This window comes from Chaetodon trifascialis, chromosome 19 (genome assembly GCF_039877785.1).
Source record: "Chaetodon trifascialis isolate fChaTrf1 chromosome 19, fChaTrf1.hap1, whole genome shotgun sequence".
Lineage (NCBI taxonomy): Eukaryota > Metazoa > Chordata > Actinopteri > Chaetodontiformes > Chaetodontidae > Chaetodon > Chaetodon trifascialis.
The window spans coordinates 19,712,300-19,726,451 of record NC_092074.1 but is presented as its reverse complement, the minus strand read 5'-3'; the positions used below and the strand labels follow the sequence as shown (position 1 = coordinate 19,726,451).

Here is a 14,152-nt window from a genome sequence, read left to right as displayed (position 1 = left end):
CTTTTCTCCAAACTTCGATGTGCAGGTAGAGTATTCCTCTTAGAGCCCTCCAGCCTGCAACATATAGAGTCAACAAAAAGTTAGTCTGTGGTCACGGTGCACAGAGCTTGCTTATGACGGCCATTTGTTTGTAAGTCTTGTATAACTGCCATAACTGTCGTTTCCTGTCTACTCGGACTGGAGTTCTGACTGGTAAACAAATCAAACTGGTTATATTATCTACACACACACACACACACACACACACTCTCACACACACTCTCTCTCTCTTTAACAAGAGCTCTGTCACTTGTACAGTAGAGATACCAAAACTTTTAACATCCCACCCACCCACTCACATTCATTTTGACACTCGTACAGTCAGAGGGCTATGTAGAAACCTGTTACGCATCACTCACAATCTCACTGGCTGTGTTTACGTGGACCCTAATACTCCAGAAAAAAATGCCTCATGTAACCACCGAGATCAGAGTTTACTGCTGACCAAGCTAGCTTTAGCCGTCTGAGGCTAACGTGTCGCTAATACAGCATCCTTGGTGTGCCTATTGCTTATTGTCATGTATTTCACTGTAACTCTTGTGGACTTTCCTGTATGTATACTTTTGCTAGCTTAATTATCGTGTTGTGCATCTGCTGTGGGATCTTAAAGGAATAGTTTGCCATTTTGGCTTCCTTGTAGTCATGGCAACCTGAGGAGTTTCCAGGAAGTTGCTGCTTCTGCCAAGAAACAGATTGGTGCACAAGCCCCTTTAAAACCATGTTTTTTTTACACTTCTGTTTTTGTTCTTATTAAACAAACCAGATGTAGCTTTAGACGTGCTGGTGGGTGGACTTTGTTGCCTTTTTCAGGCTTTAAGCTGGTGGCTTCAAGCTGTATTTAATGTACAATGGCCGGATTGATCAGCAGAAAAAGAAGGATAAGCTTATTTCCCAAAACTTCACACTGTTGCCTTAATGTTGCAGGAGCAACAATGTGAAGCATAAATTGCTTCCACTCAATACTTAAAGCCCGACTGCTGCACACATACAAACACAGTGAGCACAGTGAACACCTGATTTATGTCGCAGCCAGAATTTTATTTTAAAGGTATTTCCACAGACTTTTGTTTAAAAAAAAAAATTGGGAAAAGTCAAACCCTGACCCTTGACTCCACTATATTCATTACACACATTTCAGCGTATTATACTACAGCGCGCTGAAACTTGTTTAACATCACGCACACACACACGCTGAGCGCACGAGCAGGTGGAGGAAGCGCGAGTCAAGTGCAGCTTTCAGCAGGTGCCGCCCCGCGTGAGCCGGCTAGGACGAGATGAAAGACACCGCTGCACGTCGACCCCCTCCCCTCCTCCCTCCTCCCTCCCCATGAACACTCCGAACCCCCCCGCCCTCCCCTCCCCGCTCCCCCGCGCGCTCGGTGAGGTAGATTTGTAGTGACAGCAGCGGGTGCATTCGCCAGTCATTCCCCATAAAAGGTTCCGTCTGATCAAAGCCCCGCTGAGGCAGGGAGGCGGCCCGCTATGTCGGCGTGTGTCGGTGTGTGTCTGCGTGTCTCCGGTGTCTCGCAGGGTTGAGGCGGTTTTGAAGCTTTAAAAACACAAAAAAAAACCCCTCTCTGTCTCTCTCCCTGCTATTTACATTCGAGCTCCGTTTTTCCTTGGCAGTAAAACATTGGTTTTATTCCCTCCGCCTGTAGCCCGTGTGACAGGCTCGGCTGCATTAATCAACTCCTCCCGCTCAGAGTCAAGGATTTCTTAAGCTGGAAGAATTAAATCTTTAAATACATTTTAAACGGAAGTGTCTGACTGAAGTTATGTTAACAAGCCCCCAACCTGAGGTGTGTGTGTGATGAGCAGAGCAGATTCCCCGGTGAGCGCTGAGGGGATCGCAGGCACCAAAGCAGAGAGGAGGCAGAGTGTTGATATAAATTTACCCATCCGCTGTCAATTAGACAAACACTTTAGCGGGTGTAAAAGTTCGGGTTTTCCACAATGTGAACACCAGATACCAGGAAGACGGCAGCGCAGCCTGAACTTTTAAGTAACCTGCCAGCCGTATTCCCAATTTTCCACACCCATGTTGTCTTAAATCACCAGGAAGCCCGAGCATCCCTCTTTACCTCCTCATTAACATCAGTCGTCTCGTCAGGAGCAGACAGCGTTATTCACCATCAATTAAGCGCAGAGGAATCCAAAGCCAGTCTACTGCTGACACATCTTCATACAGGATGCAAAAAAAATTTTGGCAATGCAAATTTTGAAATCCGTTAAAGAGCAGACACCTCCTTTCCCCAAATTCGCTCTTGTTGTTGTTGTTATCCGCAGCACAAAGCTGTCTATACGTTGATCTTTTTCCTTGCAACGGTTCCAGTCCCTGCTGAATTAAACATAAGCCATCAGCGCCGCTTGAAGTTGTTGTCCAGGCTTCAAGGCCTTCCATCAGCGCAGAGTGGAAAGAAGCGGAGAGGAAATGCAGTGAATTACCAGCCTATGTAATAATTCAATCTCAGCCTGGTTACTGCAGACATAACTACTTGCATTTACACATGAATGCTGTGATATAATTATCTTTATTGAGCTCAAAACGTGGTTAAACCCGCCGTTTCTGCCAAATCCTTTGATTCATGAGAACCCCTTGAAAAGCAGTGAAAACCTGTTTTCCAGTCAGTTTCCTTGGGTTATTTCACATGACATGTGTGTTCGTCTCGCTGGTTTGAAGCAGTGCGATCACGGATAAGTTTAGCCACATTTCAATCAAAGTGTGTTGTTGTGGGGTTGTTTGTTCAGATTGTCAGAACACGGTTAGTCACGTGATCAAACCACACCCACACAGCGATGAAGCAGGCTCGTTTTTGACTGTTAAACTCCTCATTGTCTTATTTAGTCCTAAATATTTACTGTTATAGGAAAACACTTTTTTCATGGGCTCTAAAGTATTTTTTTCTGACAGATTAAAGCTGCAGCAAAGTATTTTCATTATTGTGTCACCTGCCAATAATTTACTCAATTAATTGTTTTGTCTGTAAAACAGCCATCAAATTAATCTTGTCTTCTCTTTCCGTCTTTCCCAATCTTATAAAAAATACTCTAATTTCTCACTGGTTTACTTTAAGGGCCTGCTTGAAAATGGAATAAAATGCATAAATGTAAATATCTTCAAATTGCTTGTTGCAACAGTCAAAAACCCAAAGGTCTACTCAAATCGCTCTCATGTAAGACTCGAAGAAAACCATCAAATTTTCACATTTCAGAAGCTGCAACCAGTGAATTCCTGACATTTCAGCTCCTGATAGTCACTACAGCTAATCCGTCCTTTTTAATGGAAGATGTGGTATAACAAAATGAATGAGGGCTAAATTCCATTTAGCTCCTGTGCTGTTCTTACTGTGACAAGTCAAAGTGTCTGCTGTGAAAAAGGCTTATCTCAGGGGCAAACAAAAGAAACACAAACCCAGAAATGAATGTCAGTGTGATTATCATCACAGCATTTAATTCCAACTGTTGGTAAGAAAAAAAATATTACAGCGTCTATAAACATTAGAATCACTCCCGCTCCTCCGAGTGCTTCAGTGTGGCTATGTTACATTCCAATCAATGACAACGCTGGCACAAAGTCCACAAAATCCAAGGCAACGTTCCTCAACGACATCAAGCTATTATTTACGAGCCTCTAAGCAAAGCTGAATGTACAAAAAGATTCCCCAGACACACTCACAGACTCTATCTGACTCCTCCCAATCAAGGCAAAGTGGTGCTTGTTTGTACACTCAGTTGTTAGTGTGTGTGTAGCCGTCGTAATCAACCTTCAGATGGGGTTACAGGTGCCGTTTCACTTTAATGGGGGTACGCCTCGATCACCATGGCGTGACCCTGGAAAACACAAGAATACAATCAGTTTATCAAACAAACAAAACAAAACTAAATCTGAGCTGCCCACAATCAAAATACTATCTTATAGGGTTCACACCATGCAAACATGTACTGAAGTCAACATTTCCCAAACCTTTAAGACCTTAATTAGACCAAACTTTTTAAAAATCTTAATTAAACTCTCTCGTTAACATGCCGGCCATGAATCACCTGTCCTCCTGCAGCACAAGCCGCCACCAGTCCGTACTGTCCTCCCTCCTTCTTCAGCCGGTGGGCCACTGTGGTCACCAGCCTGCAGCCTGTGGCACCGAACGGGTGACCCAGAGACAGAGAGCCTCCCCACAGGTTGAACTTCTCCATAGGAGGCGTTCCCACCTGCACACACACATCTGGTCAGGACTGATATGCACACGAGTATTTCTTTGTATGAAATCAAAATTCAGCATTTAAACATACATTATTATGTATATAAAACTAAGCAAAAACATCTGATTTCTCATGGCTGTTCATTGATTACGGTCATGTTAGGCATGACATTAAAGCTACAATGATTCGTTATTGATTAGAAATGAATAACCAGCTGTTAATCAAGTAACTCTTTCCAGTCATTTCTAACAAAAAAATGCAGATGTTTGCTGGCTCCAGCTTCCTACATGTGAGAGTTTGCTGCTTTTCATGGTCATTTCTGATAGTAAATGAGGAATGTTTAGTTTTCAACTGTTTGTTGGACAAAAGAAGCAACTTGAAGACATCACTTTGTGCTCTGGGAAACTGTGCTGATCATTTCTCACATTGGTTTTTTTGACATTTTACAGACTGAACGGTTAATCGTGCAAATAATTGGCAGATTTATCTATGATGAAAACAATCGTTAGTTACAGCCCGACAGTACATCCATATAAAACTGTGATTATACCAATACCAAATATACAATTTTCTTCATAAGACTTGATTCACTGTCCATCTCTTGCAGTATGTTGTACATCCATACCGTATGGATCCACTCTGAGAAAAAGCCAGCAGCTGAGCAGCAGCGATCTTACCTTCGATTTCCTGCCCAAGTATGTCTGGCCGAACCAATCTGAGTCCATAGCCTTCAGATTTGCCATTATCTGGCCCTGGAAAACACAGATATATCCACAACAGTTACCATAGATACCAGACAGAAAACACATTGATTTGTACTGATTCAACATCGCAGGATATGAAGCAGACCGGTCAAATCGTACTCCAGCATCGATGACCATGAATAACACAGCAGGGGTTCAAGGCGGGCAGAGAAATTGAGAAATTCTAGTTAAACTTAACTTAAAATATCTATGAGATTGACGGGATATTAATAGATCGCTGTGTACAATCATCCACCGCTGCACAAATTTCTTCCTCCAAATGTGAAAACTCACTGCGAACGCCTCGTGGAACTCAAAGACGTCGATGTCATTCAGGGACAAGCCAGCCCGTTCCAGGACCTTTGGTGTGCCGTACGTTGGCCTGGAAGAGTCAAACAGGACAGAGAATCACTTTTTTTTGGTCAAACGAGTGGCCTTCAAAAGAGCAAAAGTGTCTTTACACACCAGCACAAGTGTACTCACAAGTTTAGCTGCCACAGTGAATCACAAACTGGACTGTTTTGCAAACGTTTGTAGGTTTTTCAGCTAAGCTAAATTTTTGTCAGCTGACATTTCAACCGAGGGACTCACCCCAAAAGCAGCTGATCTTTGGGGTCCTGGGACACGTAGACAAAGTCTCTGTCGGGACGAGAACAGAATGTTATCAGCACCTCAACTGACACAGAAGGCAGCTCAACCAGACACAGACAGGGTGCAGGTACCTGAGGTAGGCTTTAGGCTTGTAACCCATAGCCAAGGCTTTCTCCTCCGACATGATGAGCACAGCAGAGGCGCCGTCAGTCTGCGGACACACACAAACCAGCAGTTTACTGATGGAGTTTATGAGAGGTGGCAGCGCTTCCACTTGTGAGCGAAATCAGGAGACGTAGTTTGGGCCCGGCCGTGCAGCGTGTTTCATCAGTGGGCCCAAAATGTTATTATGCTGCACAAATAAGATGATTAAAAAAGCCAAAAGTGCTTAACAGCATTTTGCTTCAGGTAATTTGCAGCTTTGCTTTTGCAGCCTAAAGTGTGTGTAGCTCTGTGTGTTTGTTTTACACACAGAGACAGATGCTGCGCTGAAGGTGTTTTTGAACCAAGGAGGAGGAATTAAGAGCACTGAGAGTGCTGCAGGGTCCGATGTGTGTGAGAGGGTGTGTGTGTGTTTACCAGGAAAGAGGAGTTGGCGGCGGTGACTGTGCCGTGAGGTTTAACGAAGGCGGGCTTCAGTTTGCTCATTTGCTCCATGGAGGATGGGCGGATGCCGTTGTCCTTGGAAACCATATCACGACCTGGCACAGACAAAAATACACGGTCATCATGTAGACAATAAAAAAAGCCTCTGTATTGCATGATGTTTTCTGTGAAGCAAAAATGTGTAATTGACAACAAAATACAACCTCGTGTTGTGTTAGTGTAACATTAAAAAATTGCAATATGTTGCAACTGCACGCAATCCCATGCATCTCTCCTGCAATCACCCTCTGAGCTCATCAGTTATAATGTATTCTGTAAATATAAATGCAGTAAGACTATTTATGGGGGGCAGACGGCTGCCTAAACACATTATTGTGTATGTTACGGGGATCAAATGACCACAAATTCAAATGATATCTACTACCAACCTTAAAATTCCTGAACACTAGCACACATAACCGTCCATAAGCCTTTCATGTGTGATGTCTTAGCAGTGTGAACCTGGCAGTGCTTACCTGGCACTTTAAAGGAGATGACATCCTGTAATAGGCCGGCGTCCTGGGCCTTTTTGGCCAGAGTGTGTGATCGTAGAGCGAACTCATCCTGCTCCACTCTGGAGACCCCAAACGCAGCAGCCAGACGGTCAGCGCTGTGGCCCATCGTTTCAGCTGTGGAGAACTCGGCCACAGCAGGAAGCTACACACCACACATGATCAAAGGTTACAGGAGGAAACGGTGCAAGTCCAAGAGAAGAACTTCACAAGCTGGAAGTGGTGCAGCTCTTGGAGACTTAAAGTGAACATAATATACCTCTGGGGAGAGGTGTGCCATCCGGATGCTGCCAATCAGACTGAGCCTCTGGCCGAGGGTCTTTGCCTTGTTGAGGGACAGCATGGTCTTCCTCATCTTACGGCTGTGACGGATGGGAACGTCGGACATGAACTCCACCCCTCCTGCCACAACGGCGTCGCACTGGCCTGCAGCAATCAGTCCGACGGCTGGAGAGAGGGAGGGTGGAGGAGGAGACAAAGGTCAAACAAAGAGCGGGACAACCAAACTTGCAGCATACAGCATCAGAATGACACCAAACATTTTTTGCATCCACAATAGTTCACTGAATAATGGCTTCATGTATAATGATAATTATCGCCCAGCCTGAAATATACAGTACTTGTCAGGTGGAGGACGCTTGGTGTGGAGATTTCTTAGTACCTGAGGTCATTGCCTGGTTGGAGGAGATGCAGGCCATGGTGACGGTGTGAGCTGGGATCTTGTCAGAGAAGCCTGCACCCAAGGCAGCCTGAAATCACAGTAAAGAAAATGGAGGAGAAGCACAACAGAACAGCAGCTCAAAAATGTTCCTTTGGTTAACATTACATCTCGTCTGATGCTGAGGATCAAGGCTTAAAGGTGCAATGTGTAAGAACTGACCACCTACAAGATGCTGTTAGCGTGGGAAACAGAACCAGGTCGGGCTGCAGCTAGCCGGTTAGCATGCTAACTTCAGAAGATATGTCTGACATATTCATCTTTGACGTGACATCAGAGCAGTCACCTCTTCACATTCTGTTGATGTTAGTTTATATTTTTGAACCTTTCAAACAAACCTCCTCGCCATATCTTGCACATTGCACCTTTAAAGAGAGCACATGAAACTTATGCAAGGCACCTGAAGCTCCAGACACTTTGACCGTTTTGTGGTGATATTACCTCTCTGGCTACATTGCTGGTTTTGACCTCCTGAATGACTGTTCCATAGATGATGTAGTCCACAGCATCTTTGGGAATGTTGGTCTTGTTCAGCAGACCCCTGCGGGAACCCAAATGAAATATTTTAAATCACAGCAGCATTAAAACAAAAAAGTCATTTCTGTTATACATGAGACTTTCAGGCTTGTGACAGGATAAGATCGTTTCAACTGATCATCGGAACAGCGACACGCTATGTCAGCAATTACCCCAACTCATGGTGTTAATAAAAACTCCAGTGGTGGACAAAAGACACAACCTCAGCACACACTTACTGCAGAGCTGCTCTGGCCAAGTCATGGGGCATCAGGTCAGCATACCTGTAAACACAAACCAGGAAGGCTTTAAAGTCAAGGCTATCTCTGCAAAGATCATTTAGCAATTCAACATTTAAGTGCACAAAATGGAACATTTTGTGCACAAAATGGAACAACGGATGTCTAAAAAAGGCCGGATGTCTAAAAAAGGCCGGTTCAAAGACCCTTTTCCGAGCATTATAAATCTCTGCTGGCAGCGGGCTCCAGCCAGTGAACTTAGCCACAGAAAAGAGCAGAGACGTACGTGGTTCCAGACATCAGGAACGGGGTTCGAACTCCTTCCACCAGAACTATGTTCTTCACGCCAGGCCGAGCCAGTGTCTTTTTGCTCTTTGTCTGAACTGAAAGAAAAGAAAGACAGTAACAGATACATCAAATCTGACAGCCGTGAGCTGACCTGAGGAATAAGGTTGAGGTCCATCTTAATAGCAGATCATTTTTTTGTGAATGTAAATGATATTAGTTAGAATAATGACTTACCCTGAGCCTGAAGCTGCACTGTCGTACTGAGAGAGCGAGCCCCTGAGACGCAGAGATAAAATGCTGCTAATCATCCTCAATTAAATAATGTAAAAGTACTTAAAAGTACTTAAGTTGGCTTAAACATGTCAAATGATTTACAGTATATACAGTGCAACAGCGTAAGCTGATAACAGTGGTGTAGCTGCACCAATTTGTATAAAAATACAAATGCAAAGGCTAAATAATAAAAAAAGCAACTGGCCAAAGATCAGATTCATAATGACACATAGAAAAAAATCTATTAGCTGTTAGTGTATCTTGCATATCTGACTACTCTCTTGTCTGGTAGAATGTTTTCCTTGTTGCTTTGACATATATTGGACTCTGTTAAACTGTTAAAAAAGTGAGTATGTAGACAGCTTACCAAACCTCATCGCCCATGAAGGGCTGACGGAGCAGCTCCGCACTGAGTTCAGCAACATGGAAGCCATTATGTTCTGCAGAGAAACAAAGGGGAACTGTATTGTTTATTTATTGTTCTTTGCATAACATTCCTGTGTTTCCAAATTTTTACTACTTTTGTGTTGTTTTTAGCAGGGCAGAAAAAAAAACAGATTTTAGCTTAAACTGGACTCCAAACTAACAGCTAATGCAATAAATAGAGTATGCAGAAAACCCCATTTCTATCAGTGAGGGTGGACGAAATAACAGAATCACCTCTCTGCATGAAAGGATCATTAAGTCGAATCAACACCTCTCTAAAACAGTTTCAACAAAGACTGAACAGCATAACCTTTGAGAAGGATTTATAGCAGGGCTGCTGTATTAGACAGCATTTAGTTTCAGCAAGTGTAGATAATGAATTAGTAAATGTGTACACAGTGACAGATTCCCTGCTCCTCAGAAATCTTAACTCTGCTAGTCTGATTTCACAGTGACTGTGATTTCTCGTTTAATTCCTGAATCTGAATGACCCATGAAGACTATATATATCACCATTACTGTCCTGTGACAGTGTGTCCTGGACTGACACCACCACACGGCATCTGCTCTCAGGTAGTAGATCTACATATGTAGGCAAAAGGTCAACCAGTGATTTGAACGTCTGAATCACACCAGACATGATAAACCTTCGTCCCACAGTCCCATACTGGCTTGACTGACGTATGGCTGTGCAGATGATGTGGTTGGAGATGAAAATAAAATATTTAATTCAGGATTCACATTCAGCTTGGACCCCCCGAATCAGCTTTAGTGCAGTGTCACCATGTTCATCAGCACACACAGTCTTTACTGACCATAAACCTAAAGACCTTGAACGTTTCATTATGAGGCTCTACTCTGTTCCACATTTGCCCATAATATTTTAATTTGTGCAGTTTTAAAGGGCTAGGATTTAATGTTTTATCTATATATAGAGAGAGATATTGAGAGATTCGTCTCCGTATATAACATGGATATATTCATATATATTGATGGCTCGAGAGAGTCAAATGGATATGTATGTCTTGTTCTATGTTTTATTTTGTGGGAATAATATGATATATCATTGACGGTCACTCGGCCCAACCCCCTTACCCTAGCCTGACCTTTCACCTAGATTCTTACCCTGGAGAATGACAGAGACGGAAATAAAAAATCACGGGACTCGGTCAGGGTCAGAAATGTTAACAGATCGACTTAGTGTTTGATTCCTTAAAGTAACGTTTACGTCAACCATAAAACTCATTATGGAAAAAAATCTTAGCAAAACGATGAAGCTCTAGTTAGATGAAAGCTAATAAAGCTAACGTTAGGTAGCTAGCTATTTGTTAGCTCAAGTGTCCACTCAGTTGTGATTCATTCCGCTTCCGATGAAGCACTTGCAGAATCCGGAGCATATTTCTTCTCTTTCTAGTTTCATTAACAGTAGTGGTGAGTAAGTTGAAGCTTACCTCTACTTGTACTTGTACTGCCGACACTGCTTCCCTGTCAAACGCTCGGCCAGACTCACAAGCGCAGCTGGACTACGCTTTCAAGGACCCACGGATGAGTTAGCTGACTAAACTAATGCCTGAAAAAAACACACGAGCAACCACAAACAATTATATAGCTGCTCTCGTTTGAAATATCTTTTGACTATAGATTATAATACCGACTTCATAAAGAAGTTGCTTACTGCAAATATAATTTGACTTTTTGAAACGTTTTGAGTAGAATAACATTTAGGCTACGGCAATATTTCAGTGTGTTTTGAGGTCCTTATTGCCGTTAGCCGTTCGGCACTCTTGCGCCCTCATTGGTCAGAATATGTTGAGTGGGCTGTGTGTGAACAGGTGAGATAGCGGTTTTTCGTTAAGTTTACAACCAACAAATGTCCCTTATTGTCTGATGTGCGATGCGAAAATAGGAACTCATTATCTGTTGAAGACAGTTATCATCGTCATGGCATAATGTGGCACTTTGCTGTCACAGAGTTTTTGTTAAAAGTGGGTGTGTAGCCCCCCCAGCCAATAACAGCACACAGGTGAGGTGCCAGAATGTTGTGTTTTCAAATAGAAACCTTTAAATTCCTGTATAGGGTACCATATTTATACTGTTCTGCCGGGCTGTAATAAGCCCATAAGTCAAATTTCAGCTCAAATGAGTCTTTGCATGATCAATATCTCCTAACACCTGACTTAAAGGGGCCCAAAGGAGTTTGGAAAACACACTGTTTGTATACATGAGGCCTAACAGATGGGGCTGTTAGACATGGGGATGCTTTTCCTTCCTCTTAAAACATTTGCAGAGCCATTTTTTTACGTTTTGAAAGCTGTATGATGCTGGCAGTTTTCTTCTTCTCTGTCTCTGTTGGCAGATTTCTGCTTATATTGACACATTACCACCACCTGCAGGTCAGTAGAGTGCCTTTTAAAATGTTCGATTTTTAACTAAAACCTCCGACCTGAAGTGTTTTGGTTACTCCAGACAAGAAGATGATGAGCATCATCATTGGTGCCATCTACCAGGGAGTGCTTCACCTGACTTTGAGGACCAGCAATAGCTGTGTGAGAGTTCAGCATCTGCTTTTTACTCTTAACTTTCTGACCACAAGCGGATTTGATTTTAGGGTTTTCAATACTTAAAAAAAAAAACATTCAATGTTCATGCAGTTGTGTTCCAGCTGCTGACAGGCTGGTTTGCGGGACCCTCGCAGCTCCCTGTATGCCTGAGTGTCCTTGAGCAAGGACACCATTCAAGTGCTGTTTATGCTAATATTCTCCAGGGATCACGTTAAAGCAGCTGAAATTAGCATAAAACAACATGGACATTCTCTCCTCTTTTGTGCTGATTTCTCCATCAAGCCTGAACACACGTCAAGCTCAATGATGCTGTGGCAGTTATATGACTCAATGATCCAACAGCCAAAGTGTGTGTGTGTGTGTGTGTGTGTGTGTGTGTGTGTGTGTGTGTGTGTGTGTGTGTGTGTGTGTGTATGTGTGTGTGTGTGCACACAGAGTGTGAGACAGTATACATGTCAGAGAGAGAGGTTGTGTTTGTGACAGATTTGACTACCTGCCTCTGCCTCTCACTGACAGATGTGACGAGACTAACCGGCGTGTGTGCATTTGCGTGTATGTGTTGTGTGTAGGTGTGTGCAGGTGGAGGCACTGTTGGTGCAGGTGCAGTCACAGGTGATGGAGGAGATCTGGTCGAACAGAGCTGTGAAAAGGGGTGTTTTCATCTCCAGCGAGCTCGGCTGCTTCATCACCGCAGCAAATATCACGTAGGTTTATTAGAGCTCGGACAAGAATTTCCAAAGAAAGAAAATCAACAAAAGTCAGTAATAAATTCAGTCAATGAAATATGTTTCCTCTGCTCAGTGTACGTTAAACCCTATTTCCTTACAGTCCCGTAAGAGCCGAGAGGAGCGAGTCGCCTGTCTGTCCAGCGCCATCTATGTCCACTGCCTCCTGGAGGCCTCCACCGTGCGTGCGCCCCTGACACCTCAAGCCAGATTAGGTGTGAAAAACGCTGAAGACTTGACCCCCAAGTCCCGATGTTGTGTCTTCTCTGTGGTTAACGAGAGCCTGCCAGTGCCGAATCGCCACAAAGAGCAAAAAGACGGTCCTGGGGGCACCGGGGGTCAAGCTGGGACCGCTGCCTGGAGCAGGCGGCACTGAGAGACTGCCTAAAATGGTATAAATACACACACTCATATTAATCAGTTTCTCACTTAATGCCTTGAAAGCGCTGCCACAGTCTTGTGCTAGTGGCGACTGAGTTACACTGGAGTATATTAAGGTCAAGAGCCTCACTGGGGGGGATATCTGCTCACAGTGTCTGAAACCCACCCTGTGCTTTTGTGCCTGTGTGCGTGTGTGTGTGTAGGTGGGTCTCCCTGGAGCGTTTGACGTGATGCTGACAGGCAGATCATCAGGGTGGATAAAGCCATGAAGATGGGTGCAGTGCACCAGCTTGTGGACCCTCTGGGTATGTTTTACGTGTGGCATTTCCTCATCGCTGTGCTTCATGAGGAAGACTGCTGTTGTCTTGCTGGAATCGTCTGCGGTTCGCTCCTCCAGGCAAAGGTGGGAGGGGATTAAACCCCTGCGTGTGTTTACTCCAGGTCCCGGTGTGAAGCCTGCGGAGACGAGGACTTTTGAATACCTTGAGGACGCTGCGGCGGGCATGGCCGAGGGAATCGCCAACAAGAAGGTTCCCCTTAAGAAAACAGAAGAGCCTCATGCAGAGTGAGTGACGCCTGGTTCGCACTAAATCTCACCAGATCTCGTGGCTCGACTTGTGGCTGCGCACAGACTTTCAATGATTGACGTGACAGGAAGTGATGCGCAGCCAGTCAGCAAATCGTATGTGTGGAAGTTTTATCCTGCAACAGGAAACACAGACACGGGAGAGAAATACTGGAGAGCATAAATTCATTCGCAGCTTTTAATAACACAAACAGAATAAATGCATTTCCTGAAGTAGACTTTAGTGTCATTTTGAGGTATTTGCACTCATCGTGTGGACTCTCTGCTGCTTTATACTTCTACTCCACTTCAATTCAGAGGTGAATATTGTACTTTTCACTGCAGAACCTTGATTAATTTAAGTTACTAGTCACTTGGCAGGTTCAGATTGCTAACAAAATATAATCAACAAGTATACAGTGATTATTTTAGATCAATACGAGACCTGACTGATCCTGGAGTGCCTAAAAATCTGATGATGATACATTGGTTAATATTTGTTTTTTATAAGGATCCCTTAAAGTATTGTTGTTGTTTTTTTTAATAATTGGGACCAATGACAAGAACAGGAAGTGGTCAGTGCTCTCTGCTGGACAAACTGTATAATGGCAACACAGTTTCTAAATTACAGCAGTCTTATTGGGTGAAAATAACTCGGTCAAGTCTTATTAGGGGCATCCTGGAAACGCTCAGTCGTTCACAAGCGAGAATGGAGCGAGGCCACTAATCTACA

General features: G+C 43.8%; 2 protein-coding genes across 2 annotated transcripts; one reads left to right on the top strand and one right to left on the bottom strand.

The window, feature by feature from the left end:
• Positions 1-3,458: 3,458 nt before the first annotated feature.
• On the bottom strand, positions 3,459-10,726 carry hadhb (hydroxyacyl-CoA dehydrogenase trifunctional multienzyme complex subunit beta). Its single transcript, XM_070987871.1, has 16 exons — positions 10,639-10,726; positions 9,129-9,201; positions 8,723-8,764; positions 8,487-8,583; positions 8,201-8,245; positions 7,887-7,986; positions 7,389-7,476; positions 6,987-7,174; positions 6,692-6,872; positions 6,150-6,271; positions 5,702-5,781; positions 5,571-5,618; positions 5,274-5,361; positions 4,914-4,988; positions 4,081-4,245; positions 3,459-3,870 (listed from the first exon to the last, which is right to left on the bottom strand). The coding sequence occupies exons 2-16, from the start codon at positions 9,193-9,195 to the stop codon at positions 3,835-3,837; spliced, it is 1,422 nt and encodes a 473-aa protein (XP_070843972.1). The 5' UTR covers positions 9,196-9,201; positions 10,639-10,726; the 3' UTR covers positions 3,459-3,834.
• Positions 10,727-11,661: 935 nt separating this feature from the next.
• hadhaa (hydroxyacyl-CoA dehydrogenase trifunctional multienzyme complex subunit alpha a) lies at positions 11,662-13,423 on the top strand. The gene is given in 6 exon segments (XM_070988098.1): positions 11,662-11,733; positions 12,577-12,654; positions 12,764-12,865; positions 13,058-13,097; positions 13,100-13,159; positions 13,296-13,423. Coding segments are annotated over 6 exon segments (480 nt in total).
• The last annotated feature ends 729 nt before the right edge of the window (positions 13,424-14,152 follow it).